General features: G+C 44.6%; 1 protein-coding gene across 1 annotated transcript; it reads right to left on the bottom strand.

Annotated features, from left to right (window-relative positions):
* Positions 1–26,483, bottom strand: SESN2 (sestrin 2). The gene is made up of 10 exons (XM_073564005.1): positions 26,237–26,483; positions 23,162–23,227; positions 22,945–23,091; positions 21,673–21,855; positions 20,921–21,097; positions 10,931–11,072; positions 10,727–10,845; positions 10,193–10,383; positions 5,811–5,955; positions 1–1,463 (listed from the first exon to the last, which is right to left on the bottom strand). Exons 1-10 carry the CDS (start codon positions 26,240–26,242, stop codon positions 1,377–1,379), a joined length of 1,263 nt encoding a protein of 420 aa, XP_073420106.1. The 5' UTR covers positions 26,243–26,483; the 3' UTR covers positions 1–1,376.
* Positions 26,484–27,775: the final 1,292 nt, after the last annotated feature.

Raw genomic sequence — 27,775 nt, 5'->3', positions numbered from 1 at the left:
TTTGTATACAAATCAAAATCTTTATTTTTTATGTCACACACTAAACACAAAGATTTCAGGAAAAAAGTCAAACAGTAAAAACACAAACTACAAGAAATATGCTCTTCTGAATTTCAAGAGTCAACCTGAGAAACGCATTCACAGTATAAAATATTGAAGCATCACCAAGCAAAAGTGTATTTGAAACAGGAGGTAGAAATATAACATTAGAAGTAGAACACTGCATTCAGTTTGCAAATGACATCTAAATCTACTTCTGTGCAAAACAGTGATATCTTAGAGCCTGCCCTACAAATATTACATATTCTGTTGGACCTTGCAAAATAAAGTTTTCAATTGGAATCATGAAAATGCTGAAGTGTGAGTATGTCACATACTTATTCTGTCGCCCCTGCTGTTTCATAGACTCAGATGTCTAAGTACGTGCCACAATGTACAGACTGGCCAAAAGGTCTTCAGATCTTAACTTGACAGCCTCAGATACACTCATGATGCTATGAAAACGAGTTGAGAGACGTGACCAATCATGGTCCATACTTTGACATACTTCCGATTTTGGCTTAATGTGTTCTGTGCCAGTCAAAATACTTAAAAGCATTATGCTATGGTGCAAGCTTGTTCAGAAGAATCTGCACTGAAAAAAACAAAACAAAAAAACTTCCCTCCACCACTGGACATCTTTAGGTCGATGTTCCAAGAGGGAATCAACACTTGGAGGTTGAGTTTTTAGTATGCAACAGCAGTAACGAGACATTAGCATTTTTGTATCATTGCAATTTAAGATTTGTTGTGATCCAATTGTGTAATACATTATGTAATCACAGGACAGGTACTTAAATGAACTTCTGGGCTAACAAATGCCCTAATAAAATGTGCACACCTTTCAAGATCTGTCTTTAGAGAAAGACCTGAAAGGACCACAGGTAGTGTTAGAAATGTGTTATAACATCCCCAAGTGACTCATTTGGAGAGAAATAAATAGAATGAAGGATCGCCATAAGAAAGCTTAGTAAGGCTCTAGAGTCCATACAAATTTGATAGATGTAAACAAAAAAAAAAAAAAAAGTGGATCATACTGCATAGGTATAATTTTTCAGTGTACAACATTAATAGCTTCACAAACTTGTATACAATCACATTGTACCTACACAATGTAGCAGTGCACAGTACTATACCCAGCAGCATAGTGCTCAAGCGTCAAGGAGAACACACCAGAAGACTACCAGGAGTGCTCCTTATACATTAGAACACCAGGCTGAGAGCGCTCTTAACATTTGAAGAGAATTCAACATTGTTCCTCAATTGTGCAAAATAAGCATTAGAATTGCAGCAATGACAGGAGTGATCAGGGCTTTGGCACTTTATCTTGTCCATGGTCACGTCATGTGGCGGGTTATTGCTCTAAGGCCATAAAGCAAAGCAGCTTGTAGTCTGGCTTCAAGCAATAGCAAGTTCAAGTGGACCTAAGACAAAAAGCACAGTTAGCATCTCAAATACAGGCACTCAAGGTAGGCTATGGGGACAATTCAAACTATATTCCTCAATAATATGATCTTGCCTTTGCTCAGAAAAGAGTCCCTTTCCTCTCACAAGATGGCTACTGAAGTGAAAGTCAGGAGGTGGCAAACAAAGGGTACCAAATAAGGAGACTTAAGTTTGGCGCAAATCAATTTGTAGGATCTAATTCATCCATTATGTTTAATCTGTGGCTGGTGGTTGGGAGCTTTAAGATATACATTTAATTCCTTTGGTTAGTTTTGCCTGAAGAGGCAACAAATCCAGCTGTTCAAGGCACAAACAAGAACCTGTAGCAAGGAAAGTGTTCTATTCAAGAATTAACAATTATAGTAATCCAAACCAAATTGATGGGATCCCACCTCTTTGTTTTAATCAGTTATGCAACACATCTATTTGTGACAGAATTCCAATTGTCTTTAAAAAAACAAAACAAACAAAACAGGCTAACCATGTCTAAGCAGAAGTGTGAATGTAGCCCAGTCAATGAATAAGTTAATAGAATGTAATTTCCCTTGTCAGAGGGTATGTGCCTGTACCATGATGAGGACACAACATCAACAAGCTGTCAATTTACTAACACACTTATGAAGGACCATGAGCAGCACAATGCAGTTTCAAGATGTCCAGAATGGTCTCTTATGAGAAATATTTTTTTTAAATCACCACATCAAGAGCCAACAGGAAGTCTTTAACCCCTTAAACCCCAAGGGTGGTTTGCACGTTCATGCCCGGGCCAATTTTTACAATTCTGACCACCTTTATGAGGTAATAACTCTGGAACGCTTCCATGGATCCTGGTGATTCTGACATTGTTTTCTCGTGACATATTGTACTTCATGTTAGTGGTAAAATTTCATTCAAATTACTTGTGTTTGTGAAAAAACAGAAATTTGGCGAAAATTTTGCAATTTTCCAACTTTGAATTTTTATGCCCTTAAATCAAAGATATGGCACACAAAACACTTAATAAGTAACATTTCCCACATGTTTACTTCACGTTAGGAAGTTATAAGGGTTAAAAGTTGACCAGCGCTCTCTCATTTTTGCAACACCATTTTATTTTTACGGACCACATCACATTTGAAGCCACTTTGAGGGGTCTATATGATAGAAAATACCCAAAAGTGACACCATTCTAAAAACCGCACCCCTTAAGGTGCTCAAAACCACATTCAAGAAGTTTATTAATCCTTCAGGTGTGTCACAGGAATTTTTTGAATATAAAAAAAAAAAAAAAAAAAAAATGAACATTTAACTTTTTCACAAAAAATACTTTAGATTCAATTTTTTTATTTTACCAAGGGTAACAGGAGAAATTGGACTGCAAACGTTATTGTGCAGTTTGTCCTGAGTACGCCGATACCTGATGTGGTGGGGGGGGGGAAAACCACTGTTTTGGCACATGGCAGAGCTCAGAAGGGAAGGAGCGCCGTTTGACTTTTTCAATGCAAAATTGGCTGGAATTCAGATCGGACGCCATGTCACGTTTGGAGAGCCCCTGATGTACCTAAACAGTGGAAACCCCCCACAAATGACCCCATTTTGGAAACTAGACCCCCCAAGGAACTTTTCTAGATATGTGGTGAGAACTTTGAACCCACAAGGGCTTCACAGAAGTTTATAACGTACACCATTAAAAAAAAAAAAAAAAAACATTTTTCCACAAAAATGATCTTTTCACCCCCAATATTTATTTTTCTGAGGGTAACAGGGCCATAAGTTTTTGTGCAATTTGTCCTGAGTACGCCGATACCCCATATGTGAGTGTAAACGACTATTTGGGCGCATGGCAGAGCTCAGAAGGGAAGCAGCGCCATTTGACTTTGGCTGGAATTAAGATCGGACACCATGTCACGATTGAAAAACCCCTGATGTACCAAAACAGTGGAAACCCCCCACAAATGACACCATTTTGGAAACTAGACCCCCCAGGAACTTATCTAGATGTGTGGTGAGAACTTTGAACCCCCAAGGGCTTCACAGAAGTTTATAACGCCCGGGCGTGAAAATAAAAAAAAAAAAAAATCGTATTTTTTCCCCCCACAAACCTGATCATTTAGTCCCCAATTTTTTTATTTTCCTAAGGGTAACCGGAGAAATTGGACCCCAACAGTTGATGTCCAATTTGTCCTGAGTACGCTGATACCTCATATGTTTGAGAAAACTACCGTATGGGCACACGTCGGGGCTCGGAAGGGAAGTAGTGACGTTTTGGAATGCAGACTTTGATGGAATGGTCTGCGGGTGTCATGTGCGTTTGGAGAGCCCCTGATGTACCTAAACTATTGAAACTCCCCACAAGTGACCCCATTTTGGAAACTAGACCCCCCAAGGAACTTATCTAGATGTGTGGTGAGCACTTTGAACCCCCAAGTGCTTCACAGAAGTTTATAACATGAAAATAAAAAAATCTTTTCCACAAAAGTGATATTTTTGCCCCCAATTTTTTATTTTCCTAAGGGTAACAGGAGAAATTGGACCCCAAAAGTTGTTTTGCAATTTGTCCTGAGTAAGCCGATACCCCATATGTGGGGGTAAAACACTGTTTGGGTGCATGGCAGAGCTTGGAAGGGAAGGAGTGCCGTTTGACTTTTTTAATACAGAATTGGCTGGAATTGAGATCAGATGCCATGTTGCGTTTGGAGAGCACCCAATTATAACTCCAACCCTAACCCCAACACATCCCTAACCCTAGCGGGAAAATGGAAATAAATACATTTTCATTTAATTTTATTAATTTTCCCTAACTAAGGGGGTGATAACGGGGGGTTTGATTTACTATTTATGGCGGTTTTTATGTTTGGCAGCTGTCATACGCTAAAAGACGCTTTTTATTGTAAATATAGTTTTTGCATCACCACATATTGAGAGCTATAATTGTTCCATATTTTGACCCACCGAGTCATGTGAGGTCTTATTTTTTGCGGGACGAGTTGACGTTTTTATTGGTATCATTTTCGGGCACGTGACATCTTTTGATCGCTTTTTATTCCAATTTTTGGGATGCAGAACGAACAAAAACCAGTGTTTTGTGAATTTCTTTTGGGGGATGCGTTTACACCGTTCCGACTGCGGTAAAATTGATAAAGTGGTTTTCTTCTTCGGGTCAGTACGGTTACAGCGATACCTCATTTAGGTTTTTTTTATGTTCTGGCGCTTTTATGCAATGAAAATAATTTTATATAAAAAATTATTTTTGCATCGCTTTATTCTGCGAGCTATAACTTTATTTTTTTGCTGATGATGCTGTATGGCGGCTCGTTTTTTGCGGGACAAGATGTTTTCAGCGGTACCATGGATATTTATGAGTCTTTTTGATCGCGCGTTATTGCACTTTGTTTGGCGGTATGATAATAAATAATTTTTGCTTAGTTTTTATTTTTATTTTAAGGGGTTCGCTAAAGGGGTTAACTAGTGGGACAGTTTTATAGCGTGGGTCGTTACGGACGTGGCAATACCAAATGTGTACTTTTATTGTGTTTTTTTTATTTCCAAAAAATGAATTAGGGAATTTTATCTATTTTTTTTTTTTTAATTTAGCGATTTTTTTAAAATGATTTTTACACTTTTTTTTTTTTTTTAACTTTATTACATTGTCCCAGGGGGGACATAGCTGTCATGTGACAGATTGCTGATCTGTCACATCACAGATCACTGACAGATCAGCGATCTGTCACAGGCACTGCACAGGCTTTCCTCATGCCTGCGCTTTGCAGGCATTGAGGAAGCCAGCTCCCTGCAGGCCCCGAAGGTCCCCGTCGCCATCTTGGATTCGGGGACCTGCAGGGATGGAGCCCCCCGCAGCAGCGCTGCACATTGCGCCGCTGTGGGGGGCTCAGGGAAGCACAGAGGGAGCCCCCTCCCTGCCGATGCTTCCCTTTAACCCCGGTACACTGCGATCATGTTTGATCGCGGTGTGCAAGGGGTTAACGTGTCGGGGCAGTCCGTGACCGCCCCTGACACATTATCACAGCTGACACCCGGCCGCAATCAGCAGCGCTCACCACGTGGGCGCCGCTGATCGCTGTGACGTACTATCCCGTCCCTGGGAATTAAGTGCCAGGGCACATGGACGGGATAGTACGTCACATGACAGAAAGGGGTTAAAATCATTGTCCTTTTCTTTAGTTAACAGCTATATGCGAGGTGGATTTGATCAGTTTACCCTTTGATAGTCTTCCAGTACAATAAATGTCAGATATGCAAAAGGAGATTGTCTGATACATTTTCACCATCTGAGAATTGAGAGGAGTTTTTTTGCAGAAGCAATGAACATAAGTTTCAAAATTTACCTTTTCAGAGTGCTTAAATTGCCTCCAAAAGTCATTGTACAGTTGGCGTGTCACTCTCTCTGGGTGGCAAGTCACAGTTTTCATATAAGTCTTCAAGCTTCTTTCTAGCAGCTGGTTAACCTCACCATAGTCATAATCATCATACCTAGTAGCAAAAAAAATAAGAATGGAAGTGAACAAAGGTTCAAAGAGGTTGTCCACGTTATTGAGGATTTATCCTATGCATTACTACAATATTGAACATTTTCCAGTTCTTAAACTTTAAATTTTTATGCCTTTAAACTAGATTGTGTTTCTCCTGTGTAGGCCAATACCCCATGTGGTGGAAAACTGGGGGCATGGCAAAGCTGGGGAAGGGAAGGAACGCCATTTCACTTTTGGTGAACAAAATTGGCTGGAATAGATAGACACCATGTCATGTTTGTAGAGCCTCTAATGTGCTTAAACAGTGGAAAACCACCAGAAGGGACCTTTGTTTTGGAAACTACACCCTTCAAGGAACTTATCTAGAGGTGTGGTGAGCACATTTAACCCACAGGTGCATAGCATTTATAACGTTGAGCTGTGAAACTGAAAATAAATTTTCCTGCAAAAATGTTGCTTTAGCCCCAGATTTTCTTTGACAGGCTGGAGTCACACTGCCGTATTTCTCGTGTGAGAATCGCATCGTAAGTTGCACTGGCTGTCGGCTCTCCTGACCTGAGCTTGACCGCTGCATAGTAATCCATCATGCTGTCATGCTCAGGTCAGGAGAGATGCCGGCCAGTCCGTGCAGTGCGATGCGATTATCGCATGAGAAATATGGCACTGTGACTCCAGCCTTACAAGGGTAGCAGGAGAAAATGGACTGCAAAGTATGTTGCACGATATCTTTTAAGTGCACAGGTACCCTTTATGTGGTTGAAAACTACCATTTGGGCACATGACAGGGCTCAGAAGGGAAGGAGCACCAATTGACTTCTGGAGTGCAATTTTGGCAGGAACAGATTGCAGTTGCAATGTCACATATGAAAAGCCCCCGATATGCCAAAACAGAAACCCCCACAAGTGACCCCATGTTGGAATTTTAACCCTCCAAGATTTGCACAACATTGAGCCGAGTCAATGAAAAATATTTTTTCCACTAAAATGTTTCTTTAGCCCCAAGTTTTTTTTAATTTTGTAAAGGGAAAATAGGAGAAAATAAACCAAATTGTTATGCAATTTTTCCTGAGTATGCCATGGGAATCTGCTAGTGTAGAGATGATCGACTCCTTGTGAGTTTTGCAGAAACAGTAGTAGGTGCTGCTACCGAGTGAAAGTTGCAAATCTGCCAGTGTAGTGACCATAAACTGCAATGTCCAGCTTTTGGTTCTGGATACACAGACCCCCTAAATTAGGCAGGCTCTCATAACTGCAGATATGCCAAACATGGACATCAAGTGTGGTTTAGGCACACTGAGGGACTCAGAAGGGAGAGGGGCATTTGGATTTGTAAGTGCAGAATTCACAGGATATTATTTTTGGAGGGGTGGAAGGTGGAAAAAAGCCATTGCACTTTGTGCAGCAGAGTTACTCTGAACTTAGTCTGTCGCTGTTCAGCAGTTTCCTTTTCAAAAGTACAAAAAGCTGGCCAATCTCACTTTTATGCACACTTTAAAATGATGACACCGCTGGATCATACGCCAATCAGAGCCCACAATGTCTCCATCTTTCTCATTATAGGGAATTTTCTGTCATAGGTTCTGTCTAAACCACATTTCAGAGGTCTACATAGACACTGGTGTTAAGTGCTCAGTTTAGTGCGCAGGATAAAGTTGAGCCAAGCCTTCCTGTGATCTTTGGGAGGCAGAATGAACAAATCAACACCAAGTGAAGAACTAGTTTATGCTGTTCCTTGTGCGGTATAAGTGAAAAGACTATTTTTTGAGTTGGAGCGATTTATATATGTTTATATATGTTTTGCTGCAGACAAATGCTTTTTATTTCAAAAACAAGTTTTTGCGTTGCCATATTAAGAGCTATGATTTTTCTATATTTCTGCTGACAGACATGTGAGGGCTTTGCTTTTGACAGGACAAGTTGATGTTTATTGTTACACTCTGCAAGCAACTTTCGACTAATCCACACTAATCCTGGCTTTAAGACTTCTCCCGAGTGGTGTCACTACTCCGAAGTGCTCTACCTCAAGATATTATGACTAACCACAATTTACAGTTTTAGGCACTCCCTATAAACACATCTGTTCAAAGCAACCTATTACATTCCCTTATCGAAGTCCTTTTATATAGCCCATTCACTATTTCTCTGAACACAACTCCCCTGCACCCAAAAGCACCACAAATATTGCTGATTACTAACTCATGCAGCCTTTATCTACCCCCCATTTCTTCAAAATGGCTGGATCATCATTGCAAATAAACACCTGTACTTTGTCACCCCCACCTCATTGTAGATTGTAAGCACTCACAAGCAGGGTCATCATTATTTTGCTTCAATTCTTGTATTATTTTTAACGTTATTACTTAAGACTCGTATGAACTGTTGAATTGTAAAGTGCTGCGGAATATGTTGGTGCTATACATAAAGATTGTTATTTAGTATTTTTATTATTGGTACTATTTTCAGGCACAATACATTTTTGAACACTTTCTATTCAGATTTTAGGGAGGTAGAATGAACAAAATCTAACAGTTCATGACTTGAGGATTTGTTTTTACCAGATGGTAAACAGTAAGATTTATTCTTCGGGTCATTACAAATACAGCGATGCCACATTTGTATTTTTGTATGTTTTGCCACTTTTACACAGTTAGTTTTCGCAGAGCTCTAACTGCTATATATTTCTCTGCTGAGGGAGCTGCATGGCGGCTTGTTTTTGCTGGACAGGATTAGGTTTTCATAAGATACCATTTTTGTTTCTATATGACTTTTTGATCGCTGGTATGATGAAAAATCATCATTTTTTGCTTCATTTTTATATGGGCTTTACCAGTGTGACAATTTTATAGGTTGGGTTGTTCTGGATGCAGCGATACCGAATGTGTACTTTTTTTACCAACATCCATATTTGTGTACAATCTTCTAATTTTTTTTTTTTAAATTGCAAAATAAAAGCAATTACATTTTTAAGCTTACTCAGGCCCTTTATGGGACTAATGCCCCAGTCACACACAGCGATCTCGCTAGCAAGATTGCTGCTGAGTCACAAGTTTTGTGACGCAACTGTGATCTCACCAGAGAGATCGCGGTGTGTGACACTTATCAGCGACCGGCCCCCCTGCCAGGTATCGCTGATCGTCCTGGAATGGCCAGGACATTTTTTTTTGATCGCTGGTCTCCCGCTGGCCAGCACGCATTGCTGTGTGTGGCAGGCAGGAGACCAGTGATCAGCGAGCTGGTAACAAAGGTAAACATCGGGTTTCTAAGCGCCGCGCGGTGCTTAGAAACCAGATGTATACCTTAGTTACCAGTGCGCTGGTGCAGGGAGCTGGTAACCAAGGTACACATAGGGTTTCTATGCGCCACGCGTCGCTTGTTACCCATGTGTCGCTGTCCTGATCGCTGGTGAAGCTGCCTGTTTGACAGCTCACCAGCGATCCTGACAAGGTAACTTCCTTGTTGGGATCGCTGGTGAGTCGCTATGTGTGACGGGGCCCTAATTGACTGATTGCTAGTTAAATGCAACAACACTGCATTATACCTGTCAGTGCTACAGTGACCGAAGTCTCCTAGAAGCTCCCCTCCCTTTCTAAATGCTGCGATAGATATCAATTGCAGCATTTAGGAGGGTTAAAATTCATAGGGCCGTGTGGGCACTGCTCCTGCCAGGGACAGCAGAGTCACTGCTTTAATTTAAGCCGAGCTCCCAGTGGCAATCACAGCTCCTGTGCCCTGCAGTCGCCATGACGTACCCATACTTCAAAAGGTCAGCAAACTATCTGACCACGTCGCATGTCAAAGTTCAGGAAGGTGTTAGCTTCATGACAGGTTTAAGTCCCCAAACACAACTAAAGTAGTTATCACCCTCCCCGGAAGGAAAAATACAAAATTATGTTAGTGGTCTGTAAAAGTCCCATCAAGATATAAAAATTTACCAGATTGGTAAACAAGTGATTTTAGAATTGCATATTTTCATTCAGTTTGGATTTTTGCAGTTATTCAGAACACTGATATAATGAATGAGGTCATTCAATACCACAACTCCTCCCGTAAAAGAAAAAAAATACAAACAAAGCTAGGTTGAGGAAAGAAAAGTGATTTTTTTTTCCCCATTTGGCAAAAAAAAAAAAAAAAAAAAAAAATCCCAGGCCCCATGCCTGACATCCTTTCCCTGGCAAAAACACAATATTGTTATCCTGGTCACAATGCCAATATTTTCAACAGCTCATTAAACTTCCTACCTGATCCCATAAATACACTGGATATAGTTCCAGATGGCTCTACGCAATTTGAAAGTGTCCACTTCTTGGTGAGAAGCTATAGTATGATATGTCAGGTTATAGGCCACTTGGAATTTTTCATCCAACAGTTGACCAACCTCTGGATACAATCTATGCAATAGAGAGAAGCCATGGTCTTCCCAAGTGTAGTCCTGAAAAAGAAATGGTTTTAATGTAAACATCAAATTCAAGCCCCTAAACACCTTGCAATCCAGAGGTATGGAACATAACATGAAGCGCAACCAATCCCCACCTCTTTGTTGGAAGGAGGACTAGAAACTATCGTAAAGGACAAGTTATGGTTAAGTGAGGACTAATCCACTATTATATTAAGCTCAGGATGGTTTTCAGTGTCAGATTCAGGTCTTCGATGAAATGAAAAACAAATTAGTTAAATCTATAATGGAATGCAGATGATACATTCAGTGTAAAATGGTCCATTTGGCCTAAATGCCATTTAACACTTATTGTCAAAAAAGGTAATGGATGACTCACATGAGCACGGAATGTAGGGGGAGCCTGCTCTCCCCTTCGAGTGAAGTCAATGTAGTTAAAATCTGGGTCATCCAGGAAGCGGAGAACACTTGGTGAGCAGAAAGAACTAACAATATCACCTGTCAAATAGAAAGCATTTTATGTTCAATACAAACATGCACATCTATAAGCTTTGATTTTAAAAAAGTTAAAAACAAGTCATACCATTAGGCGTTACCATTACACATTCTCTCTTCTCCTGTTCAAACCTAGTCTCCATCTCTTCTTTGCTTGCCTCCTGTTCCACTTCATCCAGTTTCTTAATCTGGGCCAGAACACGTTCTGCTTCTTGTGGTGGGCCGATTCCCTGTCGACACAAATGTACTGCAATTTTGTCATTGTATAAACTGTTTTTTTGCCCCAACATTCACATTTTATGAAGTATTCAGAAATAATCAAAAAAGGTGATGCAATTTCTTATCATACAGTGAGCACAAACCTTACTAAGCAGGGTATTTAAAATATATGCATTTAAAGGGAATCTCACTTTTTTTGGCCTTTCAGATGCCGGCATAGACATCAGGGGCTTATCTACAGCATTTTGTAATGCTGTAGATAAGTCCCCGATGCAACCTGAAAGAAAAACACGTTATATTATACTCACCGAGGTGGGCAGTCAACGGGCAGAGCAGAATTCTGCAGTCCGCAGGCGCTAGACTTCTCCTGACGCCTGCGCACTGCAGGACTCTGCCCTCAACAAGGCAGAGCAGTGCGCCTGCGCCATTACAGAACGGGAGAAGAGGACGTCATCGCATGAAGGGAGGCGCTGGATGGGACGGCAACACCCATCGGACCGGACCGGCCACCTCGGTGAGTATAACATAACATGTTTTTCTTCTTTTCAGGTTACATCGGGGGCTTATATACAGCATTACAGAATGCTGTAGATAAGCCCCCGATGTCTATGCCGGCAGCTGAAAGACCAAAAAAAAAAAAAAAAAAAAAAAAAAAAAAAAAAAAAAGGTGTGAGATTCCCTTTAAGGGCTTTGCTCACACGTTGATTTTTTTGCTTTTTTTATGCTGCAACCAAAAATCACAAGGTTTCCAGTAATTTTTTTGCTGCGTTTTAGAGTTCCAAAGCTGAGCTTTGCTTCCACCATGAAAGCATAAAACAATACAAGGTGTGTTAGGCCTCTACTGTTATGAATGGGTCACTGAGGAGGATAGCAGGCCCAGGCTAAGCCACAGAAAACCAGAGAGGTTGTAACTAAGTGGATTGCAGACCCCTGATCCTGTCCACACAACTAGCAGTAGCCGTGGAGCGTACCTACGATGATACTAGACGCCTCTGCACAGCCGGAGAGCTAACTAAGCCTAAAGCAAGAAAGGGGAAATCTAAACTGCCCTGGAGCAGACCCCAAAGGAATAGATAGCCCCCAAACATATATTGTCGGTGAGACAAGACGAAAACACAAACAGAAAAATAGACTGAGTAAACAATGGGGCCCACACTGACTAGACAGGGCAGGAAAGGAAAGACACTGTCTTTAGTCACACAAAACACCCTGCAAAAGTCCAACACATCTGATGCACAAAAACAATGAAGTCGCACGACTTTGTCCCCCACTATATCACTCTGGTATATTCTGAAAGCAAAGCAAAAAGAGACCAATATAACAGGGGACAAAACTGGCACAAGCAGTAACATGGGCAGTGATTCAGCACAGCCCCAGCCGGAGCTGGCTGATCTGCACAAAGCAGAGAGACAAAACCAGATCAAATGCAAACAGAATAGCAAATGAACCAGTTAGCTGAACATGCAGGGACAGAGAAGGAGACATCAGACCTCAGGAAGCACAAAAGAAAATCACCAGCAGGGGTAGAGAGTCGGCTGTCAAATCCCAATCTGAAACCCTAGATCTCCAATAGTCTTCCTCATTATCAGGTGGCAAGCCTCTGTCAATTAGATCAGCTCCACTACCTCCAGTAACCAGAGGGAGCCCAGAAAGAACTCGCAACCCCTCTGTCAATCTGACCAGCTCCACCACCCTCAGTAATCACCAGAGGAAAGCCAGAGAGAATTCACAACACTACTGCATGACAATACCATAAAACATTTTGATTAAAAGGGCAAATGTAAAAGCAGCAGGGAGATGTTGAATTGGTAGGGCATGGTTTACTCAATACACACCACCAATTTAAGACCGGTTTCACATTTGCGTATGGAGGAGCTGCGGACTTCCTCTGTGAAGCTCTGCCCACAGCCACACCTCCTCCGGTCAGCTCCGCCTCTGTCGGCATGCGTACCCTATCTTTAGCATTAGGTACGCAGGCTGTGCCAATGTGGATGCCTCCGGATGCAACCGCACCAAAAAGCAACACGATGCGTTTGGCGCAGGTCGCCGCACCATCAAAACGACGCATGCGGAGGCATCCACATAGCATTAGGTACGCAGGCTGTGCCAATGTAAGGATAGTAGGGTACGCAGGTCTCATGCCGGAGGCGGAGCTGACCGGAGGAGGTGCGGCCGTGGGCAGAGCTTTACGGAGGAAGTCCGCAGCTCCTCCATATGCAAATGAGAAGCCAGCCTTACCCACTCACCCTGAAGACAGTTTTCACCTTCACTTTGTGGTCATAACTCTGGAACATTTCAATGGATCCCTGTGATTGTGAGACAGTTTTCTTGTGACATTGTACTTCATGTCATGGTAAAATTTGTTCAATATGACTTGTGTTTATTTAAAAATTTTTCAAAATTTTCACAATTTCCCATATTTTCACAAATGTAATTTATTCCTTTAGGCTAGTTTCACACTAGCGTTTCACTGACCTGTGTCAGTCTGCGCACGGCCACCGCTAAGCTCCACCCCCGACTGCGCCTGCTACTGGCCACTCCGCCTATGGGTGCATGACGCTGTATGCAGCCTGCGTACCCCATCTTTAGAATTGGGTACGCAGGCCGTGCGTTTGCCGGCGCATGCGTCCTTTTTACGGTGCGCTAAGCGCACCAAAAATGCAACACGGTGCGTTTGGCGCACCGTCAAAAGGACACATGCGCCAGCAAACACATACCTGCGCATGGCCTGCGTACCCAATGCTAAAGATTGGGTACTCAGGTCGCATGCATTGTCATGCGCCCATAGGTGGAGCGGCCGGGGGCGGAGCTTAGCGGCGGCCGTGTGCACACCGATGCAGGTCAGTGAAACGCTAGTGTGAAACTAGTGTTACACAGAAGTTATGTCACAAAATAGTTTACACCACACTTTTTGGACCACATCCCATTTGAAGTGACTGAGGGGCCGATAGGACAGAAAATGCCCAGAAGCAAGACCAGTCTAAACTGTACCTGTCAAGGTGCTCAAAACCACATTCAAGTGTGTTAACCCTTCAGGTGCTTCACAGGAATTAATGGAACGTGGAAGGAAAGACTGAACATTTAAGCTTCCAACAAAAACATTACTTTAGACCTCAAAATGTGTCCCACAGTTTTTGCTGAATGTAGAAATTCATGTGAGAGGGCTTGTTTTTCATGGGACGTGTTGACATTTTTTATTGGTATCGTTATTGGGCAGATGACTTTGAAAGGCAGAACAAAAAATAGCAACTCATGATTTTTTTTAATGCCGTTCCACATGTTTTAAAATTGATGAGACTGCTTTATTCTTTGCGTCAGTATGATTACAGCGATATCACATTTATACAAAAACTATTTTATAGAAGAGAATTGTTCTCACATCACTTTATTCTGAGAGCTATAACTTCTTTATTTTTCCACTGAGCTATGAGGCAGCTGTTTTTTTTTTGCTGAAGAAAATGGTTTTCATTGGTACAATGTTTATTTCCATTTGCCTTTTTGATCGCCTTTTACTCCACTTTGGTGTTATGATGAAAAAGCAGTTTTTGTAAAGTTTAATTTACGGTGTGCACTGAAGGGCTTAACTGACAATTTTATAGGTCAGGTCGTTCTGTACGCGATGATACCAGATGTGTACTTTGTTTTTACATAAATATACGTATATATCAGATTATTATTTTTTTTTTTTTTAAAAACTAAAGCCCTCTTCTCACATAGTGAGATCGATGAAGCGTCACCGATTTTGAGACGCAACAGCGACCTCGCCAGCGATCTTGCTACATGTGACACGCAGCGGCGACCGCCTCCCCCGCTCGATATTGCTGATCGTGCTTGAATGTCCTGGGCCATTTTTTCGTTGTCGGCGACTCAGAACTCAGGGACACAGGCGGGAATCGTCTGAAAAGCTGTTGTGTGACAAGGTACCAGCGACTGACGAGGTCATTACACGGATCGCTGCTGCGTCGCTGAAGAGATCTGCCGGTTTGGTAGCTTACTAGCGATCATTTAGCGACACACCAGCGATCCTTAACAGGTCATATTGTTGTCGGGATCGCTGGTGCGTCGCTAAGTGAAACGGGACCCTAACTTTTTACTTGGTCCTTGTACAAGACTTAAATTTTTAATTTTCTGATCACTGGTCTCATGCACTGCAATACATATGTATTGCAACGCATGAGACTTGTCAGTTTTAGGCTGTGCACACATTGCGTTTGTGGCGCTTTTCTGCTGCAGAATTGCCGCGAAAATGCAAAAAAGGCATCCTATGCAGTCCTATGGGATTCCGCAATGCTGTGCCAACGCTGCATATTTTGCTGCCGCGGAATCATAGCGGAAGAATTCGCAGCATGCTCATTCTTTTTGCGGAATCGCGGCAATTCTGCACCCATGGGATTGCATTGAAACGCTCACTTTACACAAGTGGCTATGTCCACCATGCGCAAAGTAAGTGGATCATATGTGGATGGTACCCAGTGTCTGGAGGAGAGGAGACACTCCTCCAGGCCCTGGGTACCATAATCCTGGAGAAAAAAAAAAAAAAAAAAAAAAAAAAAAAAAAAAAAAGTGATATATTCATCCTCCGGCGGCCCCCAGAACCTTCCTTCCCACTTCTCACCCCACTACCGGCATCTTCTGGTCCCAGTAATGCTTTGCACGAATGACCACTGATGACGTTGCACTCTCGCGAGCGTGACGTCATCTCAGGTCCTTCGCGCAAAGCATTACTAGTGTAGGGAAGGTGACCTGATGGACAGACTTGTCTGTAGGGAGAAGGGACGGTTTGTGCACTGTAGACGGATATTGGCAATGACAGAAGGGAAACAGCTGGGGAAGATGGAAAAGGAGTGCAGTACCTAGCGTTGACCACAAGATGGCAGGGGGAGCGTAGTTTAGGACCTGACAGAAGCTTAGGGCTTTAGAAACCACTTAGTCATGGGGGGGCAGGGAGATAGGAACCCAGGAGGGGATTTCCCGAGGAGGGGGATAAATAGGACAGGACAAGGTTCCAGAGGAGTCTAGTCCCAGGAGGAGCTCCGGAGAATCAGTACAGAGAAATGACAACGGTGGAGAGCTCGACCAGGGGACTGATAGGAAGAGACAGTTAGGGGGGTGGCCCTGACACAAAGAACCGCAGGACAGACGAGGCCCCGGAGGTACCGATTGGACAACGACCTCGGACTGGTGAAGCGCTGGCGGTAGATAGGCCTAGGGCAGCCCCAGCAAAAGATCCGCGAGGAACGTCACTACAACTGAGGGAAGGTGAAGGTACCCGGGCCTGGATACGGAGAGCTGTAAAGGTGCTGCGGTGTATGGCTACGGTCGTCAGGAGGACGGCCAATAAACTCAGACCTGTTGCAACCAAAATCTGCCTCCGTCTGGTGTCTGTCGTCTGGTCACGGTAACCAGTGGACCACCCCCCAATCTGGGCCCTTACCACACTGAGACCAGAAGATGTCGGGAGTGTGGCAGACAGGCGGGAAGGCTCTGGCGGCCATCGGAAGGTGAGAATATCACTATTTTTTAACATCCTATCTTTTACTACTGATGCTGCATAGGCAGAGTCAATAGTAAAAAGTTGGTCATACTTGTCAAGTACTATGCTTGACAAGTATGACCAACCTGTCAATCACATTTCCAAGTGATGCTTCAAATCGCTTGGAATGCACAAGCAATCCGCAAGCAAAACGCTTATTTTTCATGGGAAAAACACATGTGAATTCGCATGCGTTTTACCAGCGGCGAGAGTTGCGGAACTTTCCACAGCATTTCTGCAACGTGGGCACTTAGCCATCAGCTGAGTCACAGGCCACCGTGGCTGGCAGACCTGGAGATCACCATGTGACCTACAGCAGCTATGCATAGCATTAGATCAGCAGCTCTCAGATGCTCTAAGCATGAGCTGACAGGGCAGTGTCACTGGGTGACCCCATGGCAGTATTTCAGCCTGGGAGCACCGTTGGCACAACAGGATCGCAATCAGCATCAGACGGGGTAAACACCGGCGATCAGTGCCAGCACCAATTGTGGGTGTTTCAGAGTGTCAGCTCTCAGAGCAGAGTCTATGCGATTACCAAGATAGAGATATAGATATAGATATAGATATATATATACACACACACACACACACACATACATATACACACACACTTATGGTAACACAGCTCCCACAGCACTGAATATATACAGCACATGTTGGGAAGGGGTAAAAGAACTACTCCCATTAAAGTTTTTATCCTCTTCATGTTGCAATCGTTTCCTTTCATATAGTGTTGTATACGTCCAATTGCTCATTTTGCATTTCTACCTAGCCATTTTCTATACTGTATATAGAAACAGGAATTCCTGCTCCCTGCAGTTATCATTGACCCAGCCAGGCACATTTGCACTGACGATGAGTCTAAGGGAAAATACCTCCCGTTTCTACATAGAGCTTTGAAGGAATCAGCTAGTTTTTAATTACATATCAGACTGAATAGAAAAGAGAAGCATTAACTGGGTAGAAGGGCAAAATGAGCAATTGTAAGCTCCCAGTGCTATATAGCATGATGTCTGCAATATATTAATAGGCCAAAAAGATAGGAGTGCTTTTATAATCACCACTATGACTCAGGAGAAAGTCATAATAAAATTGTTACGGCAGGATGCAAAACCAGAGTTTTCTTAACCAAAAATGCTGATAGCCGTGTTTTTGCATTCATTTATTGCCTTCTGTTGGTGAAAAATTGCTGAAGTGACATGTTGCAGTTTTCAAAAACACAGCAGTTTTCCAATTCAGTCAGGAAAACTGTGCATGAGATTTCTGAAGTGTCATAGCACCTGCTGGTACTGGAAAAAAAGCAACTTTACATTAGCATAACACATGTGAACATAGCCTTAAGTGTATCCTTCCATATTAAACATAGGCCATAGAGGATTTAGCCACCGTCATGATTTCCAGGGGTTTGTGGAGCCAGGCTTAGCGATCAACTAAGAACAGAAGGCCGACATTCAGAGAAATATGGAAACAAGTGTTCTGACTTTATGAAGCGGAACGTTAGGGCAAAGTCTGCTTTTCAGGAGCAGAATCTTTCGGATTAGTACGAATTGGAAGAAACGGTCAGCTGTATGTCAGAGGGCCTGGGTGAACGGACAAATCAATGCTTTTAACACACTTGCTGCAAAAATAGTGACGAGAGAACAACCTGCAATTCAACAAATACTGCACAACAACTTTAGAAATAAAGCAATGTTCAAGGCTTTAGGGCATCCAATTCCAAGTCGAAATTGTAGGATTTCTGGGCTAACAATTGGTCATTCACCACTGCTTTACTGAACTCCTCTGGCATAGGACTGACAGTCTCGCCAAAGCAGCACTATTAATAGTAATAGGTTGTGGCTCACTGTTAGGGTGAGTGCACACAGTGCGGATTGTGCTGCGGATTTGCAGGTAAATCTGCAGGTAAAATGACCTGCGTTTTACCTGCAGATTTGCCCCTGTCTTTTGACACCTGTACAATGGAGCAGGTGTCAAACCGCTGCGGAATCTCCAGAAAGAATTGACATGCTGCGGATTTAAAAACCACAGAAAAAGCCGCAGCATGTGCACTGCAGTTTTTAAATTCCATTCATTAACATTGTACTGTACATTGCTTGCGGTTCCGCAGGAGGCAAATCCGCACCGTGTGCACACACCCTTATGGGTCGGGAGAGGATTTTTTTTTTTTTTTTTAAATATACTAACATTTTAGAATACTGCTTCATATCACAACAAGGATGGTCACAATTTGTTTTTATACATACACAGTTTAATACATGAACTGCAATATTGCTGCTAACTGTCAAACACAAGGTACTTAGCATTTTGTGATCGATAACCGCAAAAGCCATTAATCAAGAGTTGTACCTACATATGGCTGTCCCCATCACTAAATGTCCTACCTCTCCATGTGCCAAACCAGGCCTCATCTGAACGGGGAGTGAAAAGGAAACCATGTATGGGAAAGGTAGGTGGATATGTGTGTAGAGCCATGGAGGGGGGCACAACACAGATGCACATTTTTAGTATGAATGTACGGGTGCACAGATCCTCTACAGCCAATATATGAGCTTTATTACTGAACTCCAGCAATATTGACGTTCATGTATTCATTAATTTTAGTATGCTGACGCATGGTGAATGTATGTTTGCCGCAGAGTATTTGTACACCTGTACATTAATTGAATACCAAGGTGTGAGGTCCATTTGTTTTTATTTCACCATATTCCATTTAGACTGACAACTTTCATCAAAATGAGCTGATCATCCTTTTGGGGCACAAAGCACTATTTAGTCCATTTTTTATTTGGAGGAAATCTTTAATTTGGTCAAATTACAGAGCTATACAAATCCCCTTTATTTGACTTAACCAAGTTAGGTTATGGTGCAGCAAAAATACTGCACACACTGCATTTCCATAAGCTAGACCTGGGGTCCTCAAACTACGGCCCGCGGGTCACATGCATCCCTCTGAGGACATTTATCCGGCCCGTCTCAAGGGGCCCCGAGCAGCTGTTCCTCCTACCTCAGCTATATCGACCCCTGGGCCCGGCAGACATTGAACGTCACTACAGTTGCATGGAAATGCACTGCCACTCCAGAAGACTTGCAGCCCTCTGTCTGCAGCACAGACACAATAGTCATCACACCACCTACACAGCCTGATGATGTCACACCGTCCGTGCCAGAAGACAGTCGAGTGGGCTTCTCTTCAGAGCAGCAGGGGACGTAGGTGAGTGCTGTTTTTTCTTTTTTGAACGCTGGGTCTGGTCTATTATGCCTAGTGGGGACCTATGCTGCCTATTGTGGACTCTCACACCACACCAGTCTGAGCCTGAGGTTAAAAGCGCAGTTCCACCAATATGGGCACTGGTGAGGCTGAAATAAGGACTGGTAAGGCTGCATTGATGGGCACTGATCGGACTGCATCGATGGGCAGTGCAGTCTGTATGTCTCTGTGTGGGCAATTTTATTGCTGGTATATTGTTTTTATAGTGCTGTATGATAGCAAGAACGAACAATTGCTTCACTTGTTACAACTAGCGGTGACAAAAATGGAACTGGACATTGACCATCTCATTAGCCAAAAGCAGGCCCATACCAGTAACTTTGTTGATTTAACTTTACTTGTTCTTCATTTTAAATATTGCATTTGTTCCAGTTTTGTTTTTTGTTTTTTAATTCAAAATAAGCTGTGTGCATAGGAATTTGTTCATAGTTTTCTTAAACTACGGTATATTCCGGCCCGCCAATGGTCTGAGGGACACTGAACTGGCCCCCTGAGCTAGACATTTAGGCTGTGTGCACACATTGTGTTTTTGTAGCTTTTCAAATCCTGAAGTCTCCTGCCCATGTTGCGTATTTGTGACTTGCAGATTTAAGTCTGCAACATGTTAATTCTTTAGATATTTATTGTTGAAGATTTCACCAATAATGAGTGGGGAAATATTTGCACCCAACTGCAAACGCAAGCTGCAGGGAGGGTGCAAAAATGTTAGCACCAAATATTTATGTGCATACACTTAAAGGGCAGGAACAATACAAGATAATGGTGAAGTGGTCAAAATGCTTATGTCACCATTATCTTGCTATATAAACAGGCAGCAGATTTCATGATGAACATGCAAACTGCCCTTTCATTGGACGACATTATCCTATGTGCTGCACAGAAGGGTCACTCAGCAGGGCCTTGTCCTAGGGAAACAATACTTACAATACACAGGACAGTGAAGCTCAAGCGCACCATTGACCTGAGAGCATTGTTTGACCATTGATTAGTAAAAGTGGACCAATTAGCCATATTGGGTTATCAATTCATGTAAACAGATTTTATAGTCTACTCACCTCACCAATTAAGACATCAGGGGAAGGGGGCCGCTGAATGCCCTCTTTCCCCTCTGGTGGGTAAATGCCACAACCCAGAATAAAAGAGGAAAGCGCATGGAAGTGTGTAAGCAGGACAATCGCATGGATCAACTCTGCAAGAGACCAGGCATGGCCAGCTGGAGCTTTTAAAAGGCACTGAAAAGAGGGAAAAAGGTCAATATTTCAACCCAGTGTAATATGGCCTCAAACAAAACATTTTCCATTTAGGAAATAAGTCTGCTCTACCCTCTCCTACTGTATCCTCACCCATGCCTGTAGACTGAGCCCTCGCGGGCAGGGTCCCCTCTCCTTATGTACTTGTCTTACACATGTTTATTGTACCTGTCTATATTTCCCCTTTTCACATGTAAAGCGCCATGGAATAAATGACGCTATATAAATGCATAATAATAATAATAATAATAATAAAGACAGGCATCAATGTGAAACTGCTTCCTCAAAATTCATAGCAGAATGGACCCAGTGACGTGATAATCAGACTATTCATGTTTAAAACTACAAGCAGTGTAGGATCATAATCCTGAACAGGCTTTAATGCAAGGTAAATCCAATTAAGGGTGCTACTGCACCAGAAATGCACTGACAAAATCTCCTATTTTCCTTGCACATTCTAATTGTACTCTTTCACTCAAGCCATTGTGCACCATTGTGGAGCGGAGCCTTTTCTCTTTCCTTGTAAATACGAGTGTTCGCTCCTGCTCATCACTCACCGCAATGTGTTCTTTGGTAATCAGCCATGGCCTATGGGCAAGATATTTATTCAGATCATTTAGTCTGCGCAGTTTCAAAGGTGCATAACTCAGACCTTCCAACCAGCGAGGATCTCCGCCAACTTGAAGAAAGCTTGACGAATGGAGGGACACCAAATACACGCAGTGGTGCCTTGCAGAAGCCTGAAACAAAAGTAGTGTCATGAGAACGTGCTAGACGTAATCAACACTTTACACAATGGCCTTTATCCTGCAGTCTCAATGCAAAAAGCTTGCACTAAAAAACACATTTGTGTGGCTGCAGAAACCTTCCACCTTAGTTGGCAAGCAAAGCAGACACCCTGTTTTGCCTTCACGTTTCTGACCCCCCCCAATACATGTGAGCTTATCACAGCAATATATAATGACTCCAGTGTCCTTACAGCAGCAGACTGTGGCTAGAGTCATACATGACCAGTGACATGTGCAAGGAGGCCAACTTGCCTGCCCATAGACAACAGCAGCCCTTACTAGCTAAGGTCAGGTAATGCCTGCGTTCCCAAGCAGAACCCTACACAATCATACTGCAGTCAGTGCCACACAGACGAGCAGGGTGTACACCCGTACAGTCCACCATCACCGACTGCGTACACAAGAGAAGGTACACTGCCACAACCAGAACAGGTCACACACTTATTACAAGGTTAATATTAAAGGGATGAGTCATGCATTCTTTGATTTTCAATCTGAATGTGTTAAAGTTGATTTCCTGGTTTCATAAAGTCATAAGTAAAGCTAGAAATACACATTTATGCACCCTTCTCAGGTCCTTAGACAAGTCTACTTCACTACTCCTGATGTCTAATACCCTGCATTGACATCATGTTGACAGCGCTGCAGCCAATCAGTGATCTGAGCAGCTCATGCCCTCCACTCAGGCAGAGCCACCGACTGCAATGATGCCAACACTGCAGGATATTACAGGCATCAGGAGCAGTGGCAGAGACTACACGATCTGAGGAGGAATATGGCACCGTTAAAACAAACTGGGCATGGGACGCGGTTTACAGAACCAGGAAACATCTACAAGACCATTGCTTGCAGTTTATTAACACAATGGTGATAAGCCAGTTGAAGAGGCCAAGAGAGTTTTTCTTCTGGCGTCATGTAGAAAGCTAAAGTCAGGCTGCCTGCCTTGGCCATCATGACGGCAACTATTACTGGGGACGATTGCAGACCATCTTATATGGCAGACATTAAATGAATTGACAAACTGGAGATACCATCACTTACCATTATAGCCACATAGTGTCTCTCTTGAAGGGACAACGCTCCATCCATACGCAGAAGCTGTTGCTGGGTCTTCCAAAATATGTGCAGATATTCCGGATGAAGCCCCATTACTGAAGCAAGGTTATCACTCAGAATTGGCCCAGGCAGCTGTAATAAATACACCATTAATACATGCTTCTATTATGTGCCGAATGTACAGCCCTGCAGACACGCTCACCTGTGACACTGGGACATAGGCACTGGGCCCCATGGCATCTATTGGTCCCATCTGATCACCTCGATCCTGAAAGTTGAAACACTATTAGACCGGAAGAATCAAATCATAGCCACCCAAGTGGAAAAGCCGTGACGCAGGCAAGATGCACGTGTTCATACAGGCTCAGTGCAATGTATAGAGTCAATTACATCACCTATCTATAGTCACACCGCCCCAGGCACTGGAATCACCAAGGAATGCAGGAGCACAGCATAGTGCCAAATATCACATAGCTGACGGATGGACCGGCCATGCCATTACCAACTGCAGAGCAGCCAATCTATCATTACCAGCAAACGGCACAAGGGAAGCATTATGTAATGCCATAGGGCGGCCCTACAGGGCAACATTAACATATGGACACTAGTCATGATCACGCAACTGGCCTTCAGGTGTAATCAGACAAGATTGCAGCGCGTAGAACAGCGGACAATCAATGTATAGCATTGTGTATGTGTGCGGTAAACAAGCAAAAGGAAATGACAGATAATAGAGGTAATTTATATTAAATAACCCCAATTAGAGGGAGTGTCACATCAACAATGCATATTAACGTATGCTGTGCAGTGACATAGGGGGCTCGGCCCCTATTATAACAAAAAGTGGTGCCACTAATTAAGTTTCCTGACCCTGGTCTCACACCACCATCTTGTGACCACAACTTCTGACTGACGGAAGTTGAGCAAATATCTTCGGTTCCCCGAAGCTATAACGAGAACCTGGCTTCCTGGATCGCGCCGCTGCAGCTACGTGTCGCAGCTTGTCACAGTACATGCATGGAGAGCCAGTGTGTTGGACTCCCATGCATGTGCTATGACCGTGACGCAGCCTCAACACATGAAGCTGCAGCGACGATCAGTTCAGCGGGCGAGATCCAGGAAGCCAGGTTCCCACTATAGCGGGGAACCGAAGATATTCGCTCATCTCTAGTAACAATCACAAGCTTTCAGGGTATGTAAGAGCCTTGTTCAGACTCAGTCTTACAATGAGAAGTGACTTCCCGAGTGCCCAGCAAACACTGGAGCAATCTGCAGACCACAAGCCACTGGAGATGAAGCCGGAGCGGCACTGGGAACAGCTGAAGAGAGCAGCTGATACAAGACCAAATGCAGGGAACCAAGATGAGAAGCACCACTCCAGCACTGCAATAAAAAGCAACCCACACAGCAGCGATGCTTTAATAGTACCATTACCTGAGAACATTAGTGTTTCCCTGAATCATGACCTAGCATGATTTTATGGTATGCTTGAAATACAAGCCCTACACCAAAAATAAGTCCCAATTACAGTCAGGGCAGGTATTAGGAGGAGTCAAACTGGCCAATCACCCAGGGCCCTTCACTCTTAGGGCCACCCAGCATTTCTACTTCCATGTTAAGACTGCTTGAGGACCTTTGGTGACTTCAGTCATGTGACCATAATGTCACTAGAGGTCTCAACTGCAGGAATCTGGAGAACTGAAGAGGAGACAGGCTGGTTTGCAGGGCCAGTGCGCACAGGAATGGGAAGCAAACCAGGCAATTCTGCTTGAGGACATCAGTCATGTGACCATGATGCCACCAAAGGTCTCAACTATAGGAGTCTGGGTGTGAAGAGGAGACCAGCTGGTATGTAGTGTGCAGTTTCTACCAGAGGAGCATCTCACTTTTAAGATTCCCAATTTATTAAGTGGTGTGCACTTTCTAAAAGGAAAATGTCAGCAGATTTTTGCTGTGTAATCTGAAGACATCATGTTGTAGGAGTGAACACAAATTTTAGTTATACTTTTCGTATGAAGATCCATAGTCTTGCACTGATTGTTTTAGCACCAGAAGCTCCTCATTGCACTGCCAGCAGGGCGTTCCTCCTGGTCGGACTCCGCCTCTTGTAATAAGCAGCTCACTAGCTATAGACTTTGTATATACAGCCTGGTGTGGGTGGGGTTAGCCTTCTCAGCCCTGCTTCATGCCAAATCTAAGAACTGATCGTTTACTGGGTGCAGCTGTTCAGACATCGCTGGAATCGGTCTCTTTCCCTACATTACGCTGCTCTCAGATTACGGTACCAAATCCTGCTGACAAATTCCCTTTAATGAATTAGGTGGGTCTTACTCCAGCAGCGCCATTCAATAAGACTGGCCTGACAATGCCAGTATTAATGGATTAAGGCCATTGTTCTCATCAGCACATCGCCCAGCGTAAACAGATGTGCTGCGGATAACATTATCTATGGGGACAGAATGGTCTGGTAGTGATCCTTCAGCAGCATGTGGACAGAAGATGGCGGTACACTGAAAAACAAAATGCATGATGGAGTTAGGGTCTGGAGCGCTGTGGTGATCCAGAATGTGATGACCTGATTATATATGAAGAAATCAGGAGCTTTTGTTCAAGAATAGGTGTGGATTTATGTCCATGGAAAAAAATACATCCTCTGAAAAGCAAAAATGATCATTGCACACGGTCTTTTGGGAGAAACATGGTACATTCAGATGTGGGGTCTTCAGTGCAGTCTTGGCAGGACCAAGGGCTTAAATCACTGCTGATGGGCAGCACTCACTGCCAGAGCTCGGCACACTGAGCCCTCGGAGCACCCACACCCCTCATAGACACTTAATGTCATCATTCTCAGGCTCTGGAATACTGAAGTGTGTATGAGCCATATCCTCCATTTCAATGCGCTGCTATTTTAATATGCCTTTTGGGTATAAAGAAGAGTCAGCCCATTCTTGGCACCTCCTTGTGTGCAGCCATGATCGGACCGGGCTCATGCAGTGGGCCCTACAGCTGATGTAACTTTGTGCCATGTTACAGGGCAGCCGAGCAGCAGCGGAGGCGTCAGCTGGAGGCACCATGGCAACCGGAGGGTACGCACGCCCCCTAGCGCCCACACCGTCCGCTGCACAGATCTGCTCCTTACGTGCCTGCCACTTAGAGCAAAGGTCACCGGAGCCTTCCCGCAGCCCGCTCCCCGGAGACAGCGCTCATTACCGGCACAGACTGCACTCTGCTGGGGCAGCCACTCGGGGAAACTAGCAGTTACTATGGATCCGCTCACCTTCATGACCCTGCGGGCACAGCACTGTGGGCATCCGGGATAACAATCCTCAAGGACTCTGGAGCAAGTACACTGCCGGCCTGCCAACGGGATGGCAGCGGAGGAGATGGCCGCCAGGGCTGCGGAGAGGCAGGGAGCCGGCGGACTCTGCTGGAGGCGGCTGGAGGAGTAGATGCATAGGTCTGCTGGCTGCTGCACATCGGGACCGCTGCCGTTAGTACATCGTCCACACAGAGCGACCACAACTCTACAAAGCCGGCTCAGCCTCTATATATAGCTTCGCCAACCGAGAACCTTACCCTGGACTTTTCCACCAATCAGTGCACGTAAAATACCAAGAACCGCCCCGCTGCGTTCGCAATGGTTCGTGGGAGTTGTAGTTTTGCCTCTTTTTGCTGCAATAGATTTTATGTGAGAAAAACAACTTTTGTAGCTCGGCCAATGCGAGCGGCTTATCTGCAGCGCGCCTTAGTGTGGGGTGAAAGGGCGCCCCAGTGAGGGGCGAAAGGGTGCCCCAGTGTGGGGCGAAAGGGCGCCTCAGTGTGGAGTGAAAGGGCGCCCCAGTGTGGAGTGAAAGGGCGCCCCAGTGAGGGGTGAAAGGGCTCCCCAGTGAGGGGCGAAAGGGCGCCTCAGTGTGGAGTGAAAGGGCGCCCCAGTGTGGAGTGAAAGGGCGCCCCAGTGAGGGGTGAAAGGGCTCCCCAGTGAGGGGCGAAAGGGCGCCTCAGTGTGGAGTGAAAGGGTGCCCCAGTGTGGAGTGAAAGGGCGCCTCAGTGAGGGGCGAAAGGGCGCCTCAGTGAGGGGTGAAAGGGCTCCTCAGTGTGGAGCGAAAGGGCGCCTCAGTGAAGGGCGAAAGGGCTCCCCAGTGTGGGGTGAAAGGGCGCCCCAGTGAGGGGTGAAAGGGCGCCCCAGGGAGGGGCGAAAGGGCTCCCCAGGGAGGGGTGAAATGGCGCCTCAGTGTGGAGTGAAAGGGTGCCCCAGTGTGAGGCGAAAGGGCTCCCCAGTGAGGGGTGAAAGGGCTCCCCAGTGAGGGGCGAAAGGGCGCCTCAGTGAGGGGCGAAAGGGCGCCTCAGTGTTGAGTGAAAGGGCGCCTCAGTGAGGGGCGAAAGGTCGCCCCAGTGAGGAGCGAAAGGGTGCCCCAGTGAGGAGCGAAAGGGTGCCCCAGTGAGGAGCGAAAGGGTGCCCCAGTGTGGAGCGAAAGGGCGCCTCAGTGTGGAGTGAAAGGGCGCCGCAGTGTGGGGTGAAAGGGCTCCCCAGTGAGGGGCGAAAGGGCGCCTCAGTGTGGAGTGAAAGGGTGCCCCAGTGTGGAGTGAAAGGGCGCCTCAGTGAGGGGCGAAAGGGCGCCTCAGTGAGGGGCGAAAGGGCTCCCCAGTGTGGAGCGAAAGGGCGCCTCAGTGAAGGGTGAAAGGGCTCCCCAGTGTGGGGTGAAAGGGCGCCTCAGTGTGGGGCGAAAGGGCGCCTCAGTGTGGAGTGAAAGGGCGCCCCAGTGAGGGGTGAAAGGGCTCCCCAGGGAGGGGCGAAAGGGCTCCCCAGTGAGGGGCG

Source organism: Dendrobates tinctorius, unplaced genomic scaffold (genome assembly GCF_039654945.1).
Source record: "Dendrobates tinctorius isolate UK_male_01 unplaced genomic scaffold, ASM3965494v1 ptg000015l, whole genome shotgun sequence".
Taxonomy (NCBI): Eukaryota; Metazoa; Chordata; class Amphibia; order Anura; family Dendrobatidae; genus Dendrobates; species Dendrobates tinctorius.
Note: the sequence above shows the minus strand (reverse complement) of the source record. Positions and strands in the feature narration are given on the sequence as shown.

Bases quoted from the DNA above. Each gene is read 5' to 3' on its own strand.
- SESN2 (XM_073564005.1), bottom strand. The intron at 21,098-21,672 runs GTGAGTGATGAG...CCCTCTTTTCAG, and splicing joins TTACCAAAGAACACATTGCG to TGCCTTTTAAAAGCTCCAGC. The intron at 11,073-20,920 runs GTGAGTAGACTA...TTGTGTCGACAG, and splicing joins CTGATGTCTTAATTGGTGAG to GGAATCGGCCCACCACAAGA.